Source organism: Electrona antarctica (genome assembly GCF_951216825.1).
Source record: "Electrona antarctica genome assembly, chromosome: 24".
Taxonomy (NCBI): Eukaryota; Metazoa; Chordata; class Actinopteri; order Myctophiformes; family Myctophidae; genus Electrona; species Electrona antarctica.
Genome location: NC_136803.1, coordinates 10,338,861 through 10,366,833, shown reverse-complemented (window position 1 = coordinate 10,366,833; position 27,973 = coordinate 10,338,861). Strand labels below are relative to the sequence as shown.

The 27,973-nt window shown below is 43.5% G+C and overlaps 2 protein-coding genes across 3 annotated transcripts; one reads left to right on the top strand and one right to left on the bottom strand.

Moving 5' to 3' along the window:
- Nucleotides 1–264: 264 nt before the first annotated feature.
- LOC306917450 (E3 ubiquitin-protein ligase pellino homolog 1-like) lies at nucleotides 265–10,146 on the bottom strand. Of its 2 annotated transcripts, none has more exons than XM_079495677.1 (10): nucleotides 10,022–10,146; nucleotides 7,501–7,630; nucleotides 7,036–7,149; nucleotides 5,935–6,102; nucleotides 5,462–5,650; nucleotides 4,850–5,023; nucleotides 4,357–4,390; nucleotides 2,880–2,915; nucleotides 2,508–2,606; nucleotides 265–1,382 (listed from the first exon to the last, which is right to left on the bottom strand). In XM_079495677.1, exons 1-10 carry the CDS (start codon nucleotides 10,117–10,119, stop codon nucleotides 838–840), a joined length of 1,587 nt encoding a protein of 528 aa, XP_079351803.1. In that variant the 5' UTR covers nucleotides 10,120–10,146; the 3' UTR covers nucleotides 265–837. The 2 variants fall into 2 exon arrangements, with proteins under 2 accessions (XP_079351803.1, XP_079351804.1); XM_079495678.1 differs by lacking the exon at nucleotides 10,022–10,146 and adding an exon at nucleotides 8,608–8,650.
- A 4,490-nt stretch (nucleotides 10,147–14,636) lies between these two features.
- Nucleotides 14,637–20,777, top strand: LOC306917120 (E3 ubiquitin-protein ligase pellino homolog 1-like; the record flags this gene model as incomplete). The annotated part of the gene is made up of 5 exons (XM_079495253.1): nucleotides 14,637–14,654; nucleotides 15,784–15,888; nucleotides 16,957–17,136; nucleotides 19,215–19,409; nucleotides 20,538–20,777. 5 exons carry the CDS (start codon nucleotides 14,637–14,639, stop codon nucleotides 20,775–20,777), a joined length of 738 nt encoding a protein of 245 aa, XP_079351379.1.
- Nucleotides 20,778–27,973: the final 7,196 nt, after the last annotated feature.

Here is a 27,973-nt window from a genome sequence, read left to right as displayed (position 1 = left end):
AAGGTCCATAGAAAAAAACAAAACACAATTACTGCAACAGTTGGAGGCCATCGATATTGTCCTTTTCTTTTTGCTGAGGTTTGCGTGATCTGCGCAAAAGGACAGTTAACCCATTTTGGGCGGGAACCCCTTTTGGTGTTTTAAACATGTTATAATTTAGCTATTGAAAAATAGCAGATCTACAAGCTCATAGCGCGCCACCGAGTGGCGCGCTACGAGCTTGTAGGTCTGCTATTTTTGAAAAATCGTGAAAATATTTATTTCGAAAACTGGAGGATTTAGAAGGATTTTTTAAAATTTTGAGGTCAGGCCTAAATGGGTCAAATGATAAGGGACAATATCGGTGGCACCCAACTGTACATACAATAAAAACGGTCCAAATGCGTGCATGTTGATCTTTTTAACTCTGAGACTGTATGGACAGTGGCAGAAAGTAATTAAGTACATTTACATCTTCCTGTTTACAATTCTGAAGTATAGGCTCCTTTATCTGAGTATTTCCCCTTTAAAATGTAGGCATTTAGCAGACGCTCTTAATCCTGTTTTTAAGGAGTTAAAATGGAACTTTTTTTTTACTCCACCACTACAATTATTTGACAGCTTTACTCACTAGTTATTTTGCAGATTCGCCCCATTTTATGTGTGGTATTTCTACATTGTGGCATTGCTACTTTTACTTAAAAATTGTAATCTGAGCACTTTTTTCACCACTCCATATGGGACCATTATCTATTTATTTATTTATTTTTACTCTGAGATTTTGTAAATGGAACCAAATGGACACATTAAACCAACAGGACACAGGATGCTACTGTACCTTCTGTCTCTGAAACACACTCACTGACGACCCAGAACCCAGCATCTCACTGATGAGTCAGACCACCCAACCCAGAACCCAGCATAGAGGGGTTCAGTGAATTTGGCCTGGAAGCTGTGCAGGTGTGTCAGAGTGTCAGAGCACAGTTTGTAGAAGGACACGGTGCCAGAAGAATGGTCAACATACACTGCTACTCTACCGGAGCGAGAGGAGGGACTGACAGGGAGGTCCGTTTTCTTCTTATTGTGCCACGCAGTGTAACTGTTATCATCACCACTACATCTCAGACTCCAGGACTTGTCGTTGTATCCAAACTGACTGTCATCACCCTTTCTGTTGATTCCTCTGTATGTCACTGCTATCTCAACCTCTCCACTCCACTCCACCTCCCAGTAACAGCGTCCAGTCAGACTCTCTCTACACATCACCTGTCCATAGTCTTTAAATCTGTCTGCGTGATCAGGATACTTCTGTTCCCCTTCCACACGTGTCACCTTCCTGTTGTTCTCAGACAGAGAGATCTTTACCTGTGCTGTGTTTGGATCCAGTGTGAGTTTATGCGCATCTGATGAGAGAACAAGACAGTAAACATTAAAAAAAAAACATCATTCACTGATTATCATCGTCCCTATTGACTCCCACAACTGATGAAAACAACACTAGTGGAACAGAAATTCCTGTTAGACCAGACTAAATGCATGTTAGACCAGGCTAAATGACTGCTAGACCATGCAGTCTAAATACATGAGCATTTGTGCCTGTCGTAGACATGCGCAGAGCAAGTTCAGTCAGGGCACCATGCTCTCATCCACATGATTCACTCAGCCAATCACACACTCACTCCATCTTCATACCGGCTACTTTAACCGGAGGTTTGCATTCCTCCTCCTGCTTGCTTGCTTGCTGCTGCCTATACTGTATACCTGCGCGCTGCTGTATACAACTGCTGCTTACCCACCTCCACCCCAGCTACCACCTGTCGTTTTGGATCTACTGTTTAGGTACGGGGGATTCGGAGTCCCTATGGTCGGGACTGATGCGCTTGATCTGAGTACCTAAAAAAAGCAGATCCAATACATCGCCAAACCATAAAAAATATACTGTATTGCTCATCTATATTCAATAAATATATATTACATCCTTCTTGAGTTGTCTGACTGAAATGCTAGATGAGACTAGATGAGGCTCACTGCCAGAACACTATGGCATCACTGCCAGAGCAATATGTCAACGATTGAGATTATCAGTGTGTATTACTGAACACACCAAAAGTTACTGTATGTCACATGATGTGCAAGTACACCACCTAGACATGTCAGTATATGTCCGATGATGTAAACGTCACCCACCACTGGTCTACTGGTATCCAATTTAATAAACATAAAGCAAAGTTCTTTGTTTACCCAGGGAAGTGGACTAAGCTCGAGATGCTTGTATACAGCCACACCCTGCTCATAGAACATTTCATGGTAGGGGTTCAATGCCTTGCTCAAGGGCACTTCAGCAGTGGTAATTTTAACGTGCCGGTCCGGGGATTTGAACTGGCGACCTTCCGGTATCAAGACCGCTCCGTCAACCGTTCGGCCACCGCTCGGCCACCTACCCCACCACTGGGTCTACTGCTGTCCAAACAATGTACTGTATGAAGGGTTTGTGTAAAAGCAGTGTACAGTGATCACCATGTACTCACGTTTTAAGAAGTCCTTCACCTTTCTGTTTGGTCTCCCTGGAGGCACCAGTGGGCGTGAGTCTCTGGGCACTGCTGGATGTGAGTCTTGGACAGGAAACCCTGTAAACACAAGAAATAATTGATATCATGACTGAAGAACCGAGGCTACATTTTAAACTACAAAGTATGCATAAATCAGTGGATGCGTTTGGAAATACACACTGAGTGTGCTGGGTGCTCTCTAAAAGCATGCCAGAGCACTGTGACATCACTGACATCACTATGTTAACCCTGCGGGTCCCCAGACCCCAACCCTTGGTATACTGGTATCCAAACAATATCACCGTATGAAGCGTTTGTGTAAAAGCAGTGTACTGATCACCATGTACTCACGTTTTGAGAAGTGATTGATCCTTCTGTTTGTGTTCCCTGGAGAAAGACATGGATGTGAGACACTGGACACTGGTGGATGAGGAACACAAGAAGTCATTGACATCTAGCCCGTCTCCGGACCCCCCGGGTTGAGCTCCTTTGGACCCCTAGAGGAGCTCAACCCGGGGGGTCTGGAGACGGGCTAATTGACATCATGACTGAAGAACTGCATGAGGCTACATTTTAATGTACAATAAATCAGTGGGTGCATTTGGACATACACACTGAGTGCTCTCTATAGTCATACCCAAATTCAGTGCAGTCGGTGCGTTGCCATTAAGTTAACTCAGTGCACTTTGCCCCACTGAGTGTGCACCCCCACAGGGACGGCTCTACTCTGAAGCCTCATCCACCACTGAGCGTGCACCCCCACAGGGACGGCTCTACTCTGAAGCCTCATCCACCACTGAGCGTGCACCCCCACAGGGACGGCTCTACTCTGAAGCCTCATCCACCACTGAGCGTGCACCCCCACAGGGACGGCTCTACTCTGAAGCCTCATCCACCACTGAGCGTGCACCCCCACAGGGACGGCTCTACTCTGAAGCTGGGTTGTCCTGTTTTTTGTTTGTTTTTTTTACTCTCAACACCGATGAAAACAACACTAGTGGAACAGGTAATAGAGCTTAATGCCTACTCGATGGGGCTAAATGCCTGCTAGACCAGACTAAATGGCTGCTAGACAAGGCTAAATGCCTGGTAGACAAGGCTAAATCGATGGCTGCTAGACGAGGCTAAATGTGTGTTAAACAAGGCTAAATTCCTGCTAGACGAGGCTATTATGCCTGCTAGAATAGATTAATGTAGTTGTGTTCAACGTAGATTCAGGAGTAGACACCACCCACTGCTCAACCTAATCACTCCCATCCCCTATCTCCTCGTCAAGTTCACCTGCGTCTCCACGGCCGCACAGCCAATCATGTAACATTCCCCACAGCATAAATACACACCTCATATCATTACTTACCTGTTTGATACCGCCTCGCGCTGTCAAATGTCCCCCCCCTCCTCCCCAACTAACCCCCTCCATCCTCAGAATTGCCCTGCTAACACTTCTCTCTCTCTCTCCTTCTCCTAGGAGCACTCGGGGGGGGCAGCGTCCGAGCAGAGGCGACCGACCGCTCCCGGGCGAGCAGGTTGGTCGTCACGCTCCCGAGACTACGTCCCCATCCTAAGTCTCGCCCTCCCCGGGCTCCTCATCTCACTTGTGCAAATAAATACTCCTAATCTTGAACAGTGGTGTGGTTTCTTACTAGTGAATGTCAAATGATGTACAAGCCAGTGGTGGGGACTGGTCTCCCTTAAAGGACCCCGGATTTCCCCAGTCCTACTGGTCAGTAGACTGCATCCAAACAATGTCACTGTATGAAGGGTTTGTGTAAAAGCAGTGCATGTAGCCTACTGATGATTTTTGTAGGACAATAGGACAAAAGCTCACCTCTTGGTGGATCCTTCAAGATGCCAGCACCATCCTGTTGAACACAGTCGTGTTATTTCATTTCCAACAGTGTGGTATTGTATTGCACAACATTATGTCATCATTATGTCATTATGCACCAGCTGGCACATGTAACACTTGCGCTCCTGGCCCTCCGCTTTCACCTAAGTTCGCTGAGGATTAGTCACTCAAATAATTTTGAACGGTAGTGAATAACAAAGACTCTGGTGACCTGTAATGTAATCATGTCAAGACTGTGGTGTACACGTTTTGTCTTTTTTTTTTTTTTTTTTTTTTTTGTGTTTGTTTTTTGTCTGTGCATTGTAATGTCTGTATTGTGGTTCTTGTTGTTTTCCTATGTTATGTTGAAAAAAGAAAAATGTGGTTCTATATACATTGAATTGTGATTGAACAGTTGTGAAATCTCAGAGCCTCAATAAAAATACATTAAAAAAAATAATAATAATAATTGCGAGAACATAAAAACATTTACTTTTTTGGCTTTGTAAACAAAACAGGGACGCCTGCCGTAAATCTCCTGGCGCTGGACCTCCAGGTGTCCCATGGTGGGCATGCGTGCCAGGCCCTCGGCCGTGCGCCACAGGAGGGTTACACCACACAGGTCGATCAGAGAGCCATCCACCAGTTCCTGAGACTCACTGGGCACCTGGACGGAAACATGAGAACTTAAGACAAGAATGCTATATGATGAACATAGATTTGTATACATAATCAGCAAGCAGCGCAAGTTCGCAACACTTATCTTCTACCATGTGTACATTTATTGACCTGCATGTATGAGAATAAAGTCTGCACACTAGGTCATATGCTCCAAAGCAGACTTTATTGCAAACTTTATTTAAAGAAGAGTACCTCAAGTTGCCATGTATTGCTGTACTTCAATATATTTTGATGAGACATATTTTTATGGAATATATTACATTGGGAAATGTTGTGTTCTATGGTTAAGTATGAAACAACAGGAGAACTGTAGTGCACTAAATCATCAAAATGCCAGCTATAGTCTAGATTTATTTTGTTTTGATCATTTGTCTGTGCACAGGTACTGTTTGTTATGAACATGTATCCTGTATATTGTCCTCACCATCCACCCCCGTTGCTGAGGCGAGCAGGTCTCCCGGACGGTGAAGACGTTGCCGCACACCGAGATCTCCCTCCACAGGCCAGGCTCGTAGTCCTTAGTGAAGCCATGGGGCGGGTGCATCACCAGCACACCATTGGTGGTCAGTCCGTCCATCTGTCCATCATGCGTCTTCCATTTAACTGCATCTTTCTGCAGGGAGACAAAGTGTATTAGGCCTACAGTGTATTACACTTATTTACAAAACTAAGTTTTGTAAATAACTATTGGCATAAAGAAAAGTACCAAACCTTTTCAAAAGTAGCAGATCTAAAAGCTCACAACACACGCATTGCAATGAGCTGTGATTGCCTATTTTCGAGGTATTCATTTTGAATGCATTTGTTCATCGATTAATCAAACAAGTTATGAATCCCTGCACAGTCACACTGACACACTTGTGTATGACACATTTGATCTGACATTTCATAACCTACACCCAGGAAGATGTTCTTGGCGGAGTCGAAGCCGGCGGCGTAGATGCGCGCGGCGTAGGGCGGGCTCCTCTGGCAGACGATGCGGCAGGCAAAACGTGAGATGGGTGAATGGCTGACGGGCACTGCTGTCAACACAAAGTCATTGGGTCTTTCCGTGGACCGCCCAATCTGTAAACAAATACACAAGGGGTTGCACATTACTCACAGCTTTTTTACATACACTGTCACCACTTTCACCCTAGTGTCCCTATTTTGGGCATGTCATTAAATGAGTGAGTGAGTGAGTGATTGCAGTGAGTGAGTGAGTGAGTGCAGTGAGTGAGTGAGTGAGTGAGTGAGTGGAAACATAAACAACATAAATTAAAAAAAAACCTGCTAAAAAAGTATAATAATAAGTAACTAACGCATAGTATACTTTAAGTTAAAATGTCTTGGCATATTTATTTGTTATTATAATACAATGTTAGTGTTTTGGCAATTTTGGCCCACTTGCAATATCCTTATATTTGTTATCCCACGATTTTGTGACCCATTTTTCACCCCTGTGTCAATTATCTAATGTGATCCTGGGCTCTACACACCCTCCGCCAACCTAGTCCCCATATATGGGGGACATGGGGAGAGCAACGGACTTGAACTCATGCTTCCTTCATGCCTGAGTGTCCAAGTTGCTCCTTTACACCTGACAGGGGGGAGTTTCCCTGGTTGGACGTAGCGCGTGGAAGGAACACGTTATTCCAACCAGTTCCTTTCCTCTCCATCAGGTGCCCCGGCTGGCCAGGGGGAGGCAGTTTAGAGACCAGGATTACTGCATGTTTTTTGTGAGGGTACCTACCCTAGGGGACACAGGGAGAACATGCAAACTCCACACAGAAAGGCCCTTTCGCCAACCCCGCCTCGGGTATGGGCACTGATGACACGGAGGAGGAGACACGCCGCCAGCACCCACAGCGTCCCGAGCGGGAATCGAACCCAGGACCTTCTAGCTGTGAGGCGACAGCACTACCAACTGTGCCACCGTGCCCCCACTTGCAATATCCTCACAACCCTTGCTGGTCTTATAGTGTAAAACACAATGTATGCATAATGGACCCTACAGACCTGAAACATATCTGTATTGCTGTCACAAGCGTATTCCACCACGACCGTGGAGACTTGGCTCATTTGGGAGACAGTAGTGTAGCATATTCTGTGCTGGTCCCTGATGCTGAGCGCCTATGGAACACAGAGAAGTTCACTGTTAGAAACCAGTGATGGACAAAGTACTCAACCTCAGTACTTGAGTCAAAACATAGATAGGCCTATACTCCATGGTCAAATATTACCCAGCCACAAGTGGATGCTGCTCTTTCAAATGTGTATGTTACAGTAACTGGCTTTCTTAAAATAAATACTTGATACCAGACATAGAAAACAATCAAAGTGAAAATAGCAGATCTACATGCTCACGACATCACAACACCACGACACATTGGGAGCTCGTAGGTCTGCTATTTTCAATTTGAAAGATTTAAAATAGGTCAAATGGGTTACTTTTATTGAAGTCCCAATTCCACCAGTGATTACCTTAGTTGCCTGTGTGTTGCAGCCCATGTGTACAGTGCTTAGTTTCACACCATTGGACTTGGTTCTCTGGCACAAAGCAAAGTGGCGTTTCCTCCAGGCCTTGTCCCCGTTGGGCGGGAAACCATGGTAGCTGTGAAGAGAAGATGAACCAGTGGTGGGAGCGCTTTAATAAAGCAAGCTTGTGACATTTTCATTTCGGTTCAAACCAGCAAGTATGCATGGACGGTGTCGTAATATGGAGCTTCATGGATCAACCTGGCCAGATTATATGATATACATAAATGTAACACTTTATGTTTGGCCTGCGAGGCTATCGACACCATTTCCACAAGTACCCCTTTGATCATTTTCACTGACAACGCTTCGTCTTTGGCATGATTTGGCACACTTCTAATCACTTAAACCCTATAGTTAACTGGGATATCCCCCAGGGCTCTATTTTAGGTCAAATAGTATTTCCATCCACACCAAACCAGCTCAGTGGCCTTGTGGAAGTGTGTAGGGCGAGTGGCGAGGAGCTAGTTTCAAAAAGGGCCGGTGCCTCCCTGCTTGACACTCAGCATGAAGGGTTGGATTGGGGTCCCTGCGACATACTAGCGTCATGTCCAGGGGGTGTACTTGTACATCAAGCTGCCTCACGCTACAGAAACAGGAGATAGGCTCCTGCCCTATGGGCCTCATGGCTCGGCAAGGCTACTTACTTATCCACACCAAATCGCTTCACCAAATCTACAAGCTTTAGGCAGAATCACAAAAATACATCATGCAGAAGCTATTTATTGTAACATGTTTGCAAACTAGAGCTGGCAGTAAAGAAAGCAGAGTTAGGCCTATTTTTTTTATTTTTTTATTGTGGTTGGTAAACCAAACAAGTTAATTCTGAAGCCTGCCTTTACCCTTGAACAAGCCATGTGTCACGGTCCGTGACATGTGATATGTTTTCTAGTTGTTCATAGTTTTAGTTAGTGTTTTACTTTTCTGTTGTGTTCCTGTGATTTTGAAGTATTGTGTGTTCCTGGTTTCCTAGTTGCAGTTTGAGTTTTTAATTTACACTTGTGTACTTTTATTTTAGCAGTTTGTTAGTGTTTCCTGTGTTGCTCATGTTACCTGCCTTGTCTCTCCAGTACTGTAATTTTATCACTCTATGGTAGCCTGGGCACCATTTCATTTCGGTATATGATCCGGGCGGGAGCGGATGATATCGTTACGTCATGTTGTAGTATTGTTTTGTAGTCGACAGGCAGGAACAACAAAACGGAACTTCCTTTTCCCTCAAACAGATTTCAATAAAAGCTGCAGGCTACGAGAGCTTTTATTGTTATTCTTCCGGTTTGAGGGAAAAGGAAGTTTGTGTTTTTTGTTCCTGCCTGTCGACTACAAAACAATACTACAACATGACGTAACGATATCATCCGCTCCCGAGCGGATCATATACCGAAATGAAACAGAGACCAGGCTTTCCTACTCTATGGTAATTTGTAGTGTAATTTGTAGTGTTTCCACCTGTGTCCTCTTGGTTCCCCAGCCTATCCTAGTGCAGTTGTGTTCGCCTGTGTCCTGTTATTTCTGCATTTACGTATACTCCCCTGTTCTTTCAGTTCCTTTGTGAAATTGTCATGATTCCGGTGTGTTCTAGGCTGTTCCTGTTTGAGGTTTTGTTCATTAAAACTCTGTTGGATTTGAGCTTTTCTGCCTTTGCCTTTGATAATAAAGAAGTGGGCCTCTTCCTTACTTCCAGAGGTGATTCCATTGATTACAAAGGCTCTGCTACATTTAGTGTTGCACAGTCGTTCTCAAGCTTTTTAAATCCAAGAACCCACATAACTCGGAGAGTGTACAAATGGAACAATATGGACCATTGCAGGTCCAGTTGGTTCCATCCCCACTGAGCAATAGCCGGCTATTAGACGTGCGTCTAAAAATGGGATAAAAAACGTCTAAAAATGAAAGTTTTTTAGACGTCTATTCTTAGATTAGACGTTGATTAGCGGTTGTTTAAACGTCTATATATAGACTGTCTATATATAGACGTCTAATCAACCGCTAATCAACGTCTAATCTAAGAATAGACGTCTAAAAAACTTTCATTTTTAGACGTTTTTTATCCCATTTTTAGACGGCCCTTTAAACGAATATTAGACGTCTATTAGACCAAAAAATGCTCAGTGGGTCTGTACACGGTAACGGGTCATCGTTCCGACTGTATTAGTCCAACTCATTACCCTGTAGTGTACACTCTCAGAGTTACACACCCGTAAGGTGCCATTTTGGAACCCCCTCAAGGATACATGAGGATACCTGGACATACAGTTGAGACCCACTGGTGTAGCAGAGTGTTCCCGGAGATCCAACATGGACAATATAGCACCCTGACTTTATTTGACCAGAAAAACAACCTCAATTAGTTCAATTTGTCATACCCGTGGAGGAAGTAAGATCGAGGCCTGATTTCTTTCCAATGTGGCTGCTGTGTCCACAGAGCCTATATTTCAATGAATATTAATACATTTGTGTTTCATACCCCAGGACAAAGAGCTCCCCATATTTGATGGAGGCCGGTGAGGAGGAGATATTTTCTTGGTAACATGCCATTGGTGCTTCCTTCAGAGGGAGGGGCATGCAGGGCTCTCCGATAGCTAGACACTCCTGTCGCCTGCTTCAAAGTCTAGTGGTTGTTGCTGTCCTTTATGCCCCACTAAACCTGCACACATCACAAGAACAACACATGTGAGGTTTCATTCCAAAATGAGATATACCGCTTAAGCTATGTATACCTCAGTGTACTGTGAATAGAGACAAGCTATAGCGAAAATAACTAAACATTTCACATGGGTTGTGAGCTTGTCAATCTAAATAATTTTGAACATTTCGGACACAAGCATGCACACAAACACACACACATACACACACACAGACACACACACACACACACACACACACACACACACACACACACACACACACACACACACACACACACACACACACACACACACATAGGCATGGCACTGTAAAATACAATGTGTGTAATCACAGAAATCAACGAGCATATCAGAGACCCGTCATGTTTAGTTCGTATTTCATAGTATTTTAGATTGAGTGAGTGTGTGTGTGTGTGTGTGTGTGTGTGTGTGTGTGTGTGTGTGTGTGTGTGTGTGTGTGTGTGTGTGTGTGTGTGTGTGTGTGTGTGTGTGTGTACACATTTAAGAAAACAGTTCACTTCAATGACAAAAGAAAAATCACAAGGCCTTACTTACTTGACTATAGTAGGCTATCCAACAACAGTGGGGCAGAAGAAACTTAACTGATTCTCAGAAGTCAATTTGACGGCTCATCAATTCGGTCAAGTCCTCAAGCCTTGATGTATGAACTGAGGGTCAAGTCAAGAAGTGCTATTATTTATACTGTATGTACTGCTGTTCAATCATTTACAGCTCTTTGGTCTGCCTGATCAAGAACCATTGACAATCAGCTTGATCAATAGGGTCTCTCTCTCTCTCTCTCTCTCTCTCTCTCTCTCTCTCTCTCTCTCTCTCTCTCTCTCTCTCTCTCACAAAGGGGCTTTATTGGCATGAGAGAATATAATGTATTGCCTAAGCAAAGGGGAAACAATCAAAATAAAGCATTGTAGCTCAAATGAAATGTGTCAAGACTGTGTAAATGTTGTGTTACGTTGCAAGTGCAACTTATACAAAACTGTAAATTGTACATTTTGCTATCAGAAAAAAGTTAGCTTGGAAGTTGGGCTAAACTTTTGAAACATATGGCATCAATGTTTCAATGTTTTGCAGTCACTACACTCACAAAGTCACAAACTTAAATCACTGTTTGTCCGGATGTTGTGCTTCATCCATGTCGTTCAGTGCAACGCAGATCTGTTTTAAAGCATATTGCATGTTAATCATGTGATAGTTATATGTGTCATAGCAAAATGTGCAGCTGAGGTGACCAAATCTCTCTGTAATATTTAATTATTTCACCTTTTCTCCCTTTAGTAATCTTTGGAACAAAAACATGTAATTCAGTGCAAAGCAGACATACAGTATACTTATAATGTTATTATGAAATGAATATATAAAATGCATATGAAAAGTAAGGATAGACTGTACAGCTGAAGCTAGCTAATTTACATAGGCCTAGGTGGCCAAGAAAAATGTATATGTAAAATGTTAAATGTCCCATAAATCAGCGTAACGCTTTTGTCAATCAGTGCAACAAAGGTTTTCATATAGCTTTGTTATACCTTGCTTTAACTAGTGAACAACATTTACAGTAAGTAAAAAAAAAAAATCAATTGCAAATATGCAATTGTTGTATGTAGGATCATAGGTCAACTATAAGAACCTTAGTCATCAGTCTAAACAGTAGAACATCCAATACATCAATGTATGTATAGGTTACTGGATGCAGACAGTGTTTATGTATGTAACGTAACACAACTCTGTTTACACCTTTCTTTTTCTCCCACCATGTAATTGTTGATTGTTTTATTCTGCTTGCGGCAACAGTTTTATCATGCCAATAAAGCCCCTTTGAATTGAATTGGAGAGAGAGAGAGAGAGAGAGAGAGAGAGAGAGAGAGCCAATCAATCAAGCTGATTGTTGAGCCCATCAATCAAGCTGATTGTCATGGAAATTTAAATGATTGAATCAGCTGAATAGGTTCTTGATCGGGCAATTTAAATCGAAGAATGGTAAAAGATTGAACAGCAGCAGCACATACTATTATAAATAGCACATCAAGAACCTCAGTTCATTCATTGAAGCTTGAGGACTTGACCGAAGAGCAAAACATCCGTATTCTACCCCACCTGGATAGTCTACTAGTCAAGTAAGTATAATGGCTTGGGCTTAATAATGAGTGAGCTTGTAGATCTGCACATTTTGAAAGATTTTGACCAATGAGTGAAAAACATTGAAAAATTGAACTACTCTTGTTATAATTTTGATGCCTATATCTTTGTCCTTCTACCCACTATTTCATATTTCTAAATGATATTGCCACTGTACTTGTACTTAAAGGTAGGGCAATTGATATGTTTTGGTTACTGCTATCAAGTGCAACAGGACTCTCCCTGTCTCTCCAGTTCTTTGATAAACAGAAAATACAGTACCAATTTCTAGTGTGTGTGTGTGTGTGTGTGTGTGTGTGTGTGTGTGTGTGTGTGTGTGTGTGTGTGTGTGTTGTGCGTGCGTGTATGTGTGCGTGCGTGCATGCGTGTGCAGCATGCGTGTATGCTTGTATTAACCACATTAAATGTGCCTATCTATTTTGGGCATGTCTTGGAAATGTTCAAACATTTCAGAAATGTCCAAAATGTTGAAAAGTATTTAGACTGAAAAGCTCACAAGCTTCAGGATGTGAAACGTGAGCGTTAAGATTGGATATTTTCTCTATTCGGCATTCGCTGTACATTGAGGTATATTATATGCAGGGGCGACTGTGGCTCAGGAGGTAGAGCAGGTCGTCCAATGATCCATGGGTCGGCGGTTCGAATCCCGGCTCCTCCTGTCTACATGTCGAAGTGTCCTTGGGCAAGACACTGAACCCCAAATTGCTCCCGATGTGCTGGTTGGTACCTTGCATGGCTTCCGCCGCAATCCGTGTATGAATGGGTGAATGTATCTATCAATCTATGTAAAGCGCCTTGGATAAAGGTGCTTTATAAATGCACCATTTACCATTTATTTATTTTATACAGAGCTTAAGTGGTTAAATGAATGCGTCATTTTGGAATGAAAACTCACATAATTGTTCTTGTGATGTGTGCAGGTTAAGTGGGGCATAAAGGACAGCAACAACTACTAGACTTTTAAGTGTCGCGCTATCCTGCACCGCACTCCCTCTGAAGGAAGCACCAATCAATGGCACATTACCAAGACTCCTCACCGGCCTCCATCAAATATGGGGAGCTCTCTGTCGTAGGGTAAGAAACACTAATTTATTCATATTCATTGAATAGGTAGGGTCTACGGACTGCACCCATATTGGAAAGAAATAGGGCATCTTCCTTACTTCCTCCATGAGTATGACCAATTATACTAGTAATTGAGGTTGTGTTTCTGGTCAAACAGTGCCATGGTCCTGATATTGTCCATGTTGGTTCTCTGGAAACACACTGCTACAGTGAGTCTCAGAATGTGTATATTATACCCTCATGGTTCCTTGAAAATGTTCCAAATGGCAAGTGTAAAGGGAACCAATTGAAGATGAAATGGTCCATTTTGTTCTATTTGTACACTCAATTTACACTCAATTTCATTACGCAATAAGCCGGCTAGTTGTTGCCTTTTCACATCTGTTGCGACACTGTTGAAGATCTGAACCGAAAGAAAATTGTCACAAGCTTGCTTTATTTTTTACAAGCTTGTTTCATCTCTTCACAGCCCTAATAGCCTCCTGCCCAACGGGGACGAGGCCAGGAGAAAAAGCCACTTTGCTTTGTGCCAGAGAACCACGGCCAACGGTGTGATACCAAGAACTGTACACAATCCAGGAAATGATCACCTCTCCCTTAGACAGGTGACCCTCTTCTTTACAATAACCCTCTTCCTTTATATCACTCATTTTCATAGAAGAGAGATCAATCAAAGAAAACAAACAAATGATCTACATATTTACACCACATAGTATACCTGGGATAAGATATAAAGGTGTGTGCATAGCAACAGATGTATGATGTACATATACTATGAACATTGGTTAAGTCATTCATTGTCAGGTTAAAAAACCTAAATAAGCCTATCTCACAGAATTTCCCCGCCCCCTTTTTACGCCCCCTTTCGGGGCTAGTGGTGATAGCGTGACGTCACTCCATAGACACTACATGTTAACAGAGGTTATTTAAGAAGTCTACAACTTTTGTTTTCTCAAGGTAAGGTTTGTTCTATCTGTTCGAGCTGATTTACCATCTTGTTTGCTTCATAATAATATTGGTCTGTCACATTTTTACATTAGAAAATGTACTTAGATTCTCCAGAGAAAAAAACGTGTAAATGCTAACGTTAAATGACACCACTATCTACCGGAAGTGGGCGTGGAAAGCGGGCTGTGAGATAGGCCTATTACCACCCAGCGCCAGGCTTTTTTTGTACTTACTTACATTTTAAGTAGTCACAGACTATTCATCTTCACTATGATCGCACCGCGGACCGTTGGTAATGACATAGCCAATTGCTGCACGTTCGCATAAAGAATCTGCTTGTAAATCCATCCATGTGTTCAGTAGTTGGAGCCCGTTGAAAATTGAACGATCCAGGAGTTAAACGGTGCATTATAGGTTAGCTAAGAGCACTGTCTACTGTAAAAACTAAACACAAAAAAGACGTAAAAGACATCTTTGGCGGTGTGGGCTTTTAAAACATAGTTTTTGGCGGTGAATGAGTTCAAATTGCGAGAAAAAAACACAAACAAGACAAAAGTCAGCACGTTGTACATGCATGGGATGGTGCGAAATGTTAGCCTGGCTAATAAGCCAGACCGAATCAGCCGTTGGCAAAAAAAAATTGCCTGCCGGCGGATTACGGTCAGGAGAGGCTCAATTGTACGCCCATTTCCTACACCAGAGAACTGGTGTGGCCAATAGGGACACGGTATGCAATATGGGCGGGCTTTGGTACAGTGACGTTCAATGCTTGAGACCTTTGACTGACAGTAGCTCTGACCAATTGCGTCAAAGAGAAAATGTTTGAACCCGCCCCGCAGGAAACAAGATCCATACACAGCATCTCCAGACTCAAATACCACACGATAGTGTGATTTGAGTCTGGCTTATTAGCCAGGCTAGCAAAATGTCAGCACGAGTCCCTGCATGAAAAACAAAAATGCAAAACATCCAGACGACTCAACAGCTCTAGACAAAATGGTTCACAAATGTGGTTACTTTCAAACGCAACGACACAATGTGTGTGTCATGATGTTGTGATGTGATGTTGTGAGCTTGTAATCATTTTTTATTTCTGGAAAATCTGGAAAATTGTTTAGGAAAATAAAACCGAAATATCAATACAGAAATGCTTTCTAACAGTGAAATGAAATGAAATGAAATGAAATCTATATTTACCCAGGGTATCTGGGCTAAGCTCAAGAACTTGTTTCCAGCCAGGCCCTGCTCATAGAACACATTTCATCGTAGTGGTTGATGCCTTGTTCAAGGGCATTTCAGCGGTGGTAATTTTAACGTGTCGGACGGCTGATTCGAACTGGGAACCTTCCGGTATCTAGACCGCGCCGCTATCCGTTCGGCCACCGCTGCCACCGCTGAACTTCTCTGTGTTCCATAGGCGATCAGCAAGAGGCTACTAGCATACAGTGTATGCTACACTGTCTCCCAAATCTGCACGGTCGTGGTGGAATACGTTCCTGACAGCAGTACGGACATGTTTCAGGTCTGTAGGATTCGTTATATGCACACATTATGTTGTGCACTATACTGTATAGATCAGTGATTCACAACCTGTGGGCAGAGAGGATATTGCAAGTGGGCCCCCAAATAATTCCCAAAACACTAACATTATATTGATAATATAACCAATACATTTGCCAAGACATTTAACTTAAAGGACAACTTTAGTTTTTTTCAACCAAGGTTCATGTTTTAGGTTGTTATTAGAGAAAGTAAAAGATGAGTGTTATTTTTTTTTCAGTTGCGGCTTTCTTTCATTTTAGTGATCTCAGCTATTTTTGACAGGGGGGCGGGGGCATTCGAACATGGGGCTAAATATGTATTTTTTTTACACAATATTATAGCGATTTTTTTTATTTATTATTTACTATAGTCCTACTAGACCCCAGGAAATTACATCTGGCCACAACCAATCACAGGATCTACTGAATGTGAAGGGGGGTACTATAGGTACTATAGTTGGCCCATAATAAAGACAATGAAAAGGATTAAGAATTAGGTGGCATTTCACATTGCATATGAGTAATTTTTTTTAAAGGAATTATTTTTTAATGATTAAATCCCCCAAAGTTGTTTTATTCAATAAAGTCTGTTCTATATGGCTATGGGCTGTGGTAATAATAATAATAATAATTCAAAAAAGAAAGAACGAAAAAGAACTAAAATAGTTCATTTTTTGGAACCATGAACTTTAGTTCAAAATATTGAATGATGAACTAAGAACTGAACTAGTGTTATACACACTGTGTGTATATATATATATATATATATATATATATATATATATATATATATATACACATACATACACATATGTACGATATAGATAGGCCTATACACCGTATATCTAGGTGTGCCCTGAGATTTTTAGGCTATGAAAAGTGTGCCTTGGGACAAAAAAGGTTGGGAAACACTGCTATAGGTGGATGCCATGCTGTGTTGTATGGCTCAACATGTCAGTTTGACATTCCCAAAATAGGGACACTAGGTGAATTATTATTACAGTGTATGTAAACAAGCTGTGTACCCCTTGTGTGTTTGTCTTTAACAGATCGGGCGGTCCAAAAAGGGTCCCAATGACTTTGTGGTGACGGACACAGTGCCTGATGCGGCCAACCGCGAGTCAGGCATCTCACGCTTCGCCTGCCGCATCATCTGCCAGAGGAGCCCGCCCTACGCCGCGCGCATCTGCGCCGCCGGCTTCAACTGCTCAAAGAACATCTTCCTGGGTGTAGGTTACTAGAATTTCGCGGGCCTTCGGCCCGCTCATCCCAGAGTTGCGTTGGCCCGCGTTGCGATACAGAAGTCCACAGATACAGAAGTGCACAGTGACACGCGTTGTATGCAGCTGTTTTGTGTTGCAGCGCGCGTGTAGTGTTGTTATCCATATATGCGCCTCGGTTCGTCCCGTTAGTTCCACGCCAGGTGTCGACGCAGTCGTTGGCGCAAATTTCGTATTATTTTAACTGTGTATGTAATTGCGGCTAGTAGCACACATTTTTTTTTAGGAGCACGATGAAAAGTTATGAAATAATGTGTTTGAGGGCCCTCCTATATACAGCTTTAGTCCCCACACGTCTCAATATTTGCCATTGACAAAGAACAGAGAAATTAGGTCGAAATGCCGCTAAATATGACGTAAATTAAAATGTATTATATATATATGTTTTTTTAATTGAATGTAAATACTTTACTTATAAAAAAACCTGGCAACCCGCACCCCGCGGTCATTTTCCGCTAACCGGAGCGGTGCTCCCTAGCCTGCTGGAGGGGTTCACATCATCCCATGCAGCCTCGAGAGGAAAAAGAAGGCAAATAAATGCAGCCTTGAGGCTACCTCCCAATGTGGTGTTGTGGAGGTTGATCACCTCCTCGTCCTCCTTTTCTCCCCAAATTGTCAATGCCACTTTTTTTTTTAGGAGCACGATGAAAAGTTATGAACTAATGTGTTTGAGGGCCCTCCTATATACAGCTTTAGTCCCCACACGTCTCAATATTTGCCATTGACAAAGAACAGAGAAATTAGGTCGAAATGCCGCTAAATATGACGTAAATTAAAATGTATTATATATATATGTTTTTTTAATTGAATGTAAATACTTTACTTATAAAAAAACCTGGCAACCCGCACCCCGCGGTCATTTTCCGCTAACCGGAGCGGTGCTCCGTAGCCTGCTGGAGGGGTTCACATCATCCCATGCAGCCTCGAGAGGAAAAAGAAGGCAAATAAATGCAGCCTTGAGGCTACCTACCAATGTGGTGTTGTGGAGCTTGATCACCTCCTCGTCCTCCTTTTCTCCCCAAATTGGCAATGGCAATAAATGCAAAAGTTGCCTAGTGTGAATACTTCCACAGCCTAAGTAGTAAAGGAGAAACTATCAGTCTTCTCCGAAGTCGGTCAATGTTTGTCAACTCAGCACGTGTTGACAACGCATATTAGTAAACAGAAGCCGTATGTGTGTCACACCAAAAGTGGTGACCTATAGAATCCTGTACATAGAAGCATCACGCAATCGTCTCCCTCCCTGTGTGGGTCACGTGGTGGGCTCTGAGCAAATGGGAGAGAGAATGTAGTGTTGGCAGGTCCGCGTATTGTAAGCGAGTGGTAGTGTGTGTAAGTAGCGTGTTGAATGGCATTTTTTCTGTGCTTGTTTTCATAGACGTGGCAACAAATTAGGCGGGGGTGTCGGTGCTTGTGGCGTGTTTGTGTTTATTATTGATATTGATATTGTTTGCGAGTGTGGACGGGAGCCGGCTGTAGTGGCAGTGCGATGACAATTTTTACGCGGCTGGTGTCGATTGTGGCCGTGCGGCGCGACATGAGGAGATAGGGAACCAACGACGCGGAGGGTAAGTGTGTGACGTGTTAGTGTGTTGTTGCAGTGTGTGTTGCAGCGTGTTGCAGCGTGTCAGTGACGTAGTAGCTGGTGCCTTTTGTTCCTGTGCGTGCTTTTGGGCACATGTTTTCAATTGTAATATAGGATATATAACGTCAGATCAAATATCTCATGCATAAGTGTCTGCAGTGTGACTGTGCAGGAATTCATAACTTGTTTCATTTATCGACTCAAAATGATTACCTCGAAAATATGCAATCACAGTGTGTTACAATGCGGTGTGTTTTGAGCTTTTTTATGCTACGTTTGAGAAGGTTTGCTACTTGACTTTACCATAAGTACAAGTTTTTGTACTTTTCTCAAGTAAAAAATGTAATACAGGACTTTTTCTTAGCATAGTATTTTGTGTTATTGCTGCTTTTACTGCAAAACATCGGAGGATTCTTTCACAACTGCCTTCCTCTCCCCACAGGAAGAGGCAGTTCATTGGAAGACACGTGATGGACTGAGGGACGGACTGACCACCAATGGCGTGCTGGTGATGCACCCGCCCCATGGCTTCACTCAGACTCAGGACTCCGAGCCTGGCGAGTGGAGTGAGATCTCGGTGTGCGGCAATGTCTACACCCTCCGGGAAACCTGCTCGCCTCAGCAACGGGGGTGGATGGTGAGAACAATTTACAGTATACAAGTTCAGAACAAACGGTGCACGTGCACAGACAAATAAATCTCGACTTTAAGTTGCCAGCTCAGTGGCCTTGTGGTTAGAGTGTCTGGCGTCCGCCGTGGGACTGAGAGGTCGGGGTTCGATCCCTGACCGGGTCACGCCAGAGACTCCTGCGACATACTAGTGTCATGTCCAGGAGTTGTACTTGTACATCATGTCCAGTCAGAGGGTGTACAAGTACATCAAGCAACAGAAACAGGAGATATAAATGGGCAGTATTATGCGTGTCTTAATGACTTAACTTAAGACCTGGAGGCGTGGTCAATGCTGTTTGGCCACTCAGAATAGCCAAATGGCATTGATCACGCCTCCAGGTCTTAAGTTAAGTAATAAGACCTGGTACTTAAGACACGCATAATATGCAGCAAGGCTTATAGTTGGCAGTGCACAACATTCTGCAAAATTAAAGTGTGAAATACGCTATGGAAATCAGAGGTACACAAACTGCCTATTTGGCGAATTAGTGCACCACATTTCTACCTTTGTTTCATACATAAATAAACAATAAAGAACGCACATCCACGCACATCCACTCACTAATAACCAGGTGCTGGGCTAAGTTCAAAATCCAAAGAAAATAAAGTTTGCAATAAAGTCTGCTTCAGAGCATCATGAGAATGAACCAGTGTGCAGACTTTATTCTCAAAGATAAATACACACATGACTCTGTTAGATCACATAATAACTGTTGCTTGCTCGGTTGCTTGCTGTTGATTCATGAAACAGGCTAGACTTTGTCTGAACCTAGCCTGTACAACAGATGATAGCAGCTTACAAATGCACACACGTATTGTATAGATTAATCGTGTGACTTGTATGTCCTTGCTGAACATGAAATTAATTAAGGAGCCGAGCGTGTTGTTTGGTGTATTTATTCATTTATTTTATGTCTTTACGCTCAAACACATTTGCACAAACACTCAAAGTACCACACAATTTAAATAAGCTCTCAAGCACTTTTGTTTAGTTTTATCCTTTTGACAAATTATGCACAAATCTATGTTCATCATATAGCATTCTTGTCTACACAAACATCAACCAAATCTCAGGTTCTCATGTTCCCATCAGGTGCTCAGTGAGTCTCAGGAACTGGTGGATGGCTCGCTGATCGACCTCGGTGGTGTAACCCTCCTGTGGCGCACGGCCGAGGGCCTGGCACGCATGCCCACCATGGGACACCTGGAGGTCCAGCGCCAGGAGATTTACGCCGGGCGACCCTGTTTTGTTTACAAATCCAAAAGTAGTGGAGCCGCTTCCGCTCCTCTGAAGAATCGAGAGGCCTTTCTGAAGCAGATCCGGGAGACGTAGCGGGCAGATTTAAATAATATACCGGTAAGATGTTGTTTTATTGACATTGAGTCAATTCATGCATTTCATACACATGCTATTGACTATAAATCAGTTCTGACAAAAAGTGTCATATATGAAACCAAGCCATTCTGTTTAGTGTTGATTACACATCAGATACACCAGGCAATAACATACTCTAAAGCCCAAACCACACCAATGATTTCACATGCAACTCCGTGAAACATGCATGCAACTTGCAACAGAATGGTGCTTTAACTGGTCATTAATGGTAAATGGTGCATTTATATAGCGCCTTTATCCAAGGCGCTTTACATAGATTGTGCATTACATTCACCCATTCACACACACATTCATACACCGATGGCGACGGAAGCCATGCAAGGTACCAACCACATCGGGAGCAATTTGGGGTTCAGTGTCTTGCCCAAGGACACTTCGACATGTAGACAGGAGGAGCCGGGATTTGAACCGCCGACCCATGGATGATTGGACGACCTGCTCTACCTCCTGAGCCACAGTCGCCACACACAAGTGCCGAGCTGCTACAAGCTCCAACGAATATATGTTTCCACAGCAGTGGCCCAACAGCCACAGCCCTGATAAAGTACACAGCAAAAATCCAGTCATTTACATTTGAAGATCAAAATGAGGCGTGATGCCATTGACCCACGTAATGAACCCATTCTATTTGGTTACATTTGTACACTCTCTGAGTTACAAATGGATAAATTAACACTGATATTGTTGCTGTGTAGCACAGAGGACTATTTCTCAATCTCCTTTTCTTTAGATGGTTCAGATGAGGAAGATGACTAACATTGGTAGAAGAAGATGATGCAGCATCTCGGACAGGAACAAACTGTCTCGGACAGGAACAAACTGCAGGTTGAAAAGGCCCTCGGCTCTGAACTCGGTAGAATCTGCACCTGGCTCGCTGATAACAAACTTGGGAACACCTACACCTGGGAAAACTGAATCCATTCTCTTTGGATCAAACAGTAATCTCAGCCAGGCAGATGGCTTCTTGGTTAGAGTGGATGACAATATCATCACACAATCCTGGAGGCAAATTTCCGGTGATAAAATGGCCACCAATGTAATCAAAATTCAACCAAAGAACAAGATTCCTATACAGGATCTCCTCAATGGTCAACAAAAACACCTTGAAGACCCTAACAGGAGCCCTTGTACTAAGGTTTCTTCGACTATGCCTGCACCATCTTGGTACCACAGCAGTGAGCACCTCAAAGGCCCTTAAAACAAGACTCCAGACTTCCCAAAACAAACTGGTCAGGCTACTACTTGGCCTCACTCCCCGAACCCACCTCACCCCTGCCCACTTTGACAGGCTGGAATGGCTTAGGGTCGACAACAGAGTGCAGCATCTTGCAATGGTTCTGGTCCATAAGATTCGTTACACCACCAAGATACCCATGTACCTAATAAATACTTCCTTAAAAGTCCAGCCCCACAACACCAGAGGGAGTTCAACAAACCATGTGCAACCCAGATTCGGCACTAACAAGGGACTAAATTAATTTCGCTCCTATGCCACAAAAATGTCATTAAGACATGCGAATCCCTTGACTCCTTCAAAACCACTCTCAAAGGACATCTACGGACGGTTGCAATAGGCCTATCTCACAGCCCGTTTTTCACGCCCACTTCCGGTAAATAGTGGTGACTTTAACATGGGCATTTACACGTTTTTTTCTCTGGAGAATCTAAGTACATTTTCTAATGTAAAAATGTGACAGACCAATATTATTATGAAGCAAACAAGATGGTAAATCAGGACGAGCAGATAGAACAAACCTTACCTTGAGAAAACAAAAGTTGTAGACTTCTTAAATAACCTCTGTTAACATGTAGCGTCTATGGAGTGACGTCACGCTATCACCACTAACCCCGAAAGGGGGCGTATTTAGGGGGGCGGGGAAATTCTGTGAGATAGGCTTATTTGAAACTGGCCCCCGTAAAATCTGAATCCCCCCACCCCCCCCTTTCCCCTCACTGTATATGTATTTTCCCCCTTTTTATCTCCTCTTATGATGCTTTTCCCGGCTATAGAAGTGTATAATTGAACATCTCTAAATGTTCTGATGAATTGAAAATGGTGGACCCTGTTGTAAACAAGTGGAATGCTTCATGATGTCGCTCCACAGTCAACCGTTTTTGTATGGAGTTGTGCTTGAAATGTACTGTAATTCTGCAAACTGTTAATAAATACTTCAATCAATCAATCAATCAATCAATCAATGAGGAAGATGATAATTGACGACTGGGACTGACCTCCCTTCAACTATTCAGCATTTTTACCATGGCAACAAGGATATGACAGCCTTGACAGGATGCATGCCGTTTTAAATATAACAATATAAACAGAGAAACCCAATAAAATGGTTTTCAATAACATCTTCAATTCATGTACCTTTTGTTCAGTTGATTTTCAAAATGAAATCCGAAAATTGAATATGACTGACTTTTGATTGTAAAAACTAAACACATAAATGTGTTTAAAAAGGTGTTACCGGCGATTAAACATGATATTCTGTTTATAAACTAAACACTGTGACACGTTTAAAAAGTGTTACAAATAAGAACTTGGAACGCTTGGATTTAGTGTGTAAGAAATGGATAATGGTCAGGGGACCTTAGTATAATTGCCTTATTTGAATCTGAATCCAACATATAAAAAACATATTTGTGATTTTTGTTCGTTTAATTTGATTCCAGCAAACAGAAATTTGCTAGTTTTTCCTTTTTTTTGTTCAGAATTGAAAAATGGGAAAACGCTAAACGAAAAATAACAAAAACTGGTCAAGGGACCTTAGTATAAGTATGTTTGTTCAATTTAATCCAGCAAAAAGAAAATTGCTATTTTTTTCCTTTTTTTGTTCAGAATTGAAAAATGGGAAAACACTAACCGAAAAATCACAAAAATGGTGGTGCCTTAGTATAATTCTGTTTGAGTCCAGCAAACAGTAATTTGCTATTTTTTTCCTTTTTTTTGTTCAGATTTGAAAAATGTGAAAACTCGAAGCCAAAACCCAGCTTTTAAAAGCTGCCTCAAAGTTGAGTTTTCAGGAGAAAAAAAGCACGCACAAAAAAGCTGTTTATTCCAAGCTTCAAAATGAAAAAGCTGGTATACATAGAGATAACATGGGAGCACGAAGCAAGAAGCTGCTTGATTATGCCTTTGGTTTTTTTGCACTACTGATTGTTACCAGTTTCCTTTCTTGTCAGTTAAAATTATCATTCATCATCACTTCCATCTTGTCCATCACCTAACCCTAACCCTAACCCTAACCCTAACCCTTGTTGTCTGGTACCAGATTGGTTACCATATGGTACCAGAACAAAACCAACAAAAAAGCAGTTGAATTGTCTGGAACCAGTGGCGCAGTGTCTTAGCACACTACCACATGATTGGGAGATGGTGAGTTCAAACCCCACTCAAGTTTTTACTTTCAAGACCGATTTCAGAAGAAGAAAACCAACAAAAAAGCAGTTGAGTTGTCTGGAACCAGTGGCACAGTGTGTTAGGACGCTGCCACATGATCGGAAGATGGTGAGTTCAAACCCCACTCAAGTCATTACTTTCAAGACCGATTTCAGAAGAAGAAAACCAACGACCTATCAACCAACACATTCAAAGGCATATCAATCCCATTAATTTGTTTTCTTATCAAGTTGAAGGCATCCCAGATTTTGTTGAGGGTGGGTTGGGTGTTTCACGGTTTCTCATCAACTCCATGTTAAATCACCCAATTACCCGCCAACGGACACTAGCCCTAACCCTAACCCTAGTTGTCTGTTACCAGATTGGTTACCATATGGTACCAGAACAAAACAAACAAGAAAGCAGTGTGAATTGTCTGGAACCAGTGGCGCAGTGTGTTAGAACGCTCCCACATTATCGGGAGATGGTGAGTTCAAACCCCACTCAAGTCTTTACTTTCAAGACCGATTTCAGAAGAAGAAAACCAACAAAAAAGCAGTGTGAATTGTCTGGAACCAGTGGCGCTGTGTGTTAGGACGCTTCCACATGATCGGGAGATGGTGAGTTCAAACCCCACTCTAGTCTTTACTTTTATGACCGATTTCAGAAGAAGAAAACCAACAAAAAAGCAGTTGATTTGTCTGGAACCAGTGGTGCAGTGTGTTAGGACGCTGCCACATGATAGGGAGATGGTGAGTTCAAACCCCTCTCAAGTCTTTACTTTCAAGACCGATTTCAGAAGAAGAAAACCAACAAAAAAGCAGTGTGAATTGTCTGGAACCAGTGGCGCAGTGTGTTAGAATGCTCCCACATGATTGGGAGATGGTGAGTTCAAATCCCACTCAAGTCCTTACTTTCAAGACCGATTTCAGAAGAAGAAAACCAACGGAAAAGCAGTTGAATTGTCTGGAACCAGTGGCGCAGTGTGTTAGGACACTGCCACATGATCGGGAGATGGTGAGTTCAAACCCCACTCAAGTTTTTACTTTCAAGACCGATTTCAGAAGAAGAAAACCAACAAAAAGCAGTTGAATTGTCTGGAACCAGTGGCGCAGTGTGTTAGGACGCTGCCACATGATCGGGAGATGGTGAGTTCAAACACCACTCAAGTCTTTACTTTCAAGACCGATTTCAGAAGAAGAAAACCAACAAAAAAGCAGTTGAATTGTCTGGAACCAGTGGCGCAGTGTGTTAGGACGCTGCCACATGATCGGGAGATGGTGAGTTCAAACACCACTCAAGGCTTTACTTTCAAGACCGATTTCAGAAGAAGAAAACCAACAAAAAAGCAGTGTGAATTGTCTGGAACCAGTGGCGCAGTGTGATAGAACGCTCCCACATGATCGAGAGATGGTGAGTTCAAACCCCACTCAAGTCTTTACTTTCAAGACCGATTTCAGAAGAAGAAAAGCAACAAAAAAGCAATCGAGTTGTCTGGAACCAGTGGTGCAGTGTGTTAGGACGCTGCCGCGAGATGGTGAGTTCAAACCCCACTCTAGTCTGTACTTTCAAGACCGATTTCAGAAGAAGAAAACCAACAAAAAAGCAGTGTGAATTGTCTGGACCCAGTGGCACAGTGTGTTAGGACGCTGCCACAAGATCGGGAGATGGTGAGTTCAAACCCCACTCAAGTCTTTACTTTCGAGACCGATTTCAGAAGAAGAAAACCAACAAAAAAGCAGGGTGAATTGTCTGGACCCAGTGGCTCAGCGTGTTAGGACGCTGCCACATGATCAGGAGATGGTGGGTTCAAACCCCACTCAAGTTCAAAGAAAAAAATAAAGTTCCAGGGTGCAATCCCACCCCAGTATTTACTGTGACACTTTGCTTTCCACACTGACATCAAGTAGCACAGAAAAGCTGTATTGTAGTAACCATCAGTTAGCTCAGTGTGATGAGAGGCTGTCCTTGGGAGCCACAGGTCCAGGGTTCAAATCCCACATTAGTCATAATTGTGACACTTTGCTTTGCACACTGATTTCCAGAAGGACAACTTTAAAGCAGCCCAGAAATTCACCATGATTGTGTGCCGTTAAGTGGCCCAGCGGATAAGTCAGATGATATCCGTAGTATACCTAGTAGAAGTGTGCCGGTTCAAACCCGACGTACTCCTAGTAGGCAGTGATGGTTCAAATCACTGACACCTAGAGTAGGAGTGGCCCAGTGGATAAATCAGATGATATCTGTAGAATACCTAGTAGAAGTATGTCGGCCGACATACTCCTAGTAGGATGGTGCTAGTTCAAATCACCAACACCTACAGTAAGTAGGAGTGTGTTCAGTTAAGTGGCCTGGTGGATAAATCAGATAATATCCATACCTAGTAGAAGTCTGCCGGTTCAAACCCGACATAGGATGGTGCTGGTTCAAATCACCATCACCTAGTAGGTAGGACTGTGTGCCGTTAATTGGCCCGGTGGATAAATCAGATAATATCCGTAGAATACCTTGTGGGATGGTGTTGGTTCAAATCACCATCACCTAGAGTAGGTAGGGCCGTGTGCCGTTAATTGGCCCGGTGGATAAATCAGATAATATCCGTAGAATACTTAGTGGGATGGTGCTGGTTCAAATCACCATCACCTAGAGTAGGTAGGACCGTGTGCCGTTAATTGGTCCGGTGGATAAATCAGATAATAGCTGTAGAATACCTAGTAGGATGGTGCTGGTTCAAATCACCATCACCTAGAGTAGGTAGGTGGTCAGGTAAGAGTATGTAGTGGCGGTGTAGATAGTGGGAGAGTAGGTGAGGGTTGGTCAGTTAGGGGGAGGAGTAGGTGAGGGGGGTAAGGTAGGGGGAGATTAGGCGAGGGGGGGGGCCAGGCAGGGGAAGAGTAGGTGAGTGCGTGGCAGGCAGGGGGGGAGTAGGCGAGGGGGGCCAGGCAGGGGGAGAGTAGGAGAGGAGGGAGGCAAGGGGAGAGTAGGTGAGGGGGAGGCCAGGCAGGGGGAGAGTAGGAGAGGAGCGAGGGCAGGCAGGTGGAGAGTAGGAGGGAGGACAGGCAGGTGTGTTCCTGACTTTTTTCTTAATAATTATTAAATAAGTTAAAAAAAATCTTTTTTTATAAAAATATTATAAATATTTTATTATATATTTTTTATTTTTTCTAAAATTATTTAAAAAAATAAATAAGAAGAGCCCCCCTGCCTACTCTCCCACTGCCTGGCCTCCCCCCTCTCCTACTCTACCCCTGCCTGGCCTCCCCCCTCACCTACTCTACCCCTGCCTGGCCTCCCCCCTCGCCTACTCTACCCCTGCCTGGCCACCCCCCTCACCTACTCTACCCCTGCCTGGCCTCCCCCCTCACCTACTCTACCCCTGCCTGGCCTCCCTCCTCTCCTACTCTCCCCTGGCCTCCCTCCTCTCCTACTCTCCCCTGGCCTCCCCCCTCGCCTACTCTCCCCCTGCCTGGCCTCCCCCCTCGCCTACTCTCCCCCTGCCTGGACTCTCCCCTTTCCTACTCTCCCCCTGCCTGGCCTCTCCCCTTTCCTACTCTCCCCCTGCCTGGCACCCCTCACCTACTCTCCCCCTGCCTGCCACCCCCTCACCTACTCTCCCCCTGCCTGGCATCTCCCCTTTCCTACTCTCCCCCTGCCTGGCCCCCCTCCTACTCTCCCCCTGCCTGGCCCCCCTCACCTACTCTCCCCCTGCCTGCCACCCCCTCGCCTACTCTTCCCCTGCCTGGCCCCCACC

What these genes read in the sequence shown, in the direction of transcription:
- LOC306917450 (XM_079495677.1), bottom strand. Translation starts at nt 10,119, where the DNA reads ATGCCCCTCCCTCTGAAGGAAGCACCAATGGCATGTTACCAAGAAAAT. An exon ending in CTTGAAGGATCCACCAAGAG is followed by an intron (nt 2,916 to 4,356) that starts GTGAGCTTTTGT and finishes GTCTTTCTCCAG; the next exon opens with GGAACACAAACAGAAGGATC. An exon ending in GATCAATCACTTCTCAAAAC is followed by an intron (nt 2,607 to 2,879) that starts GTGAGTACATGG and finishes TTGTGTTTACAG; the next exon opens with GGTTTCCTGTCCAAGACTCA.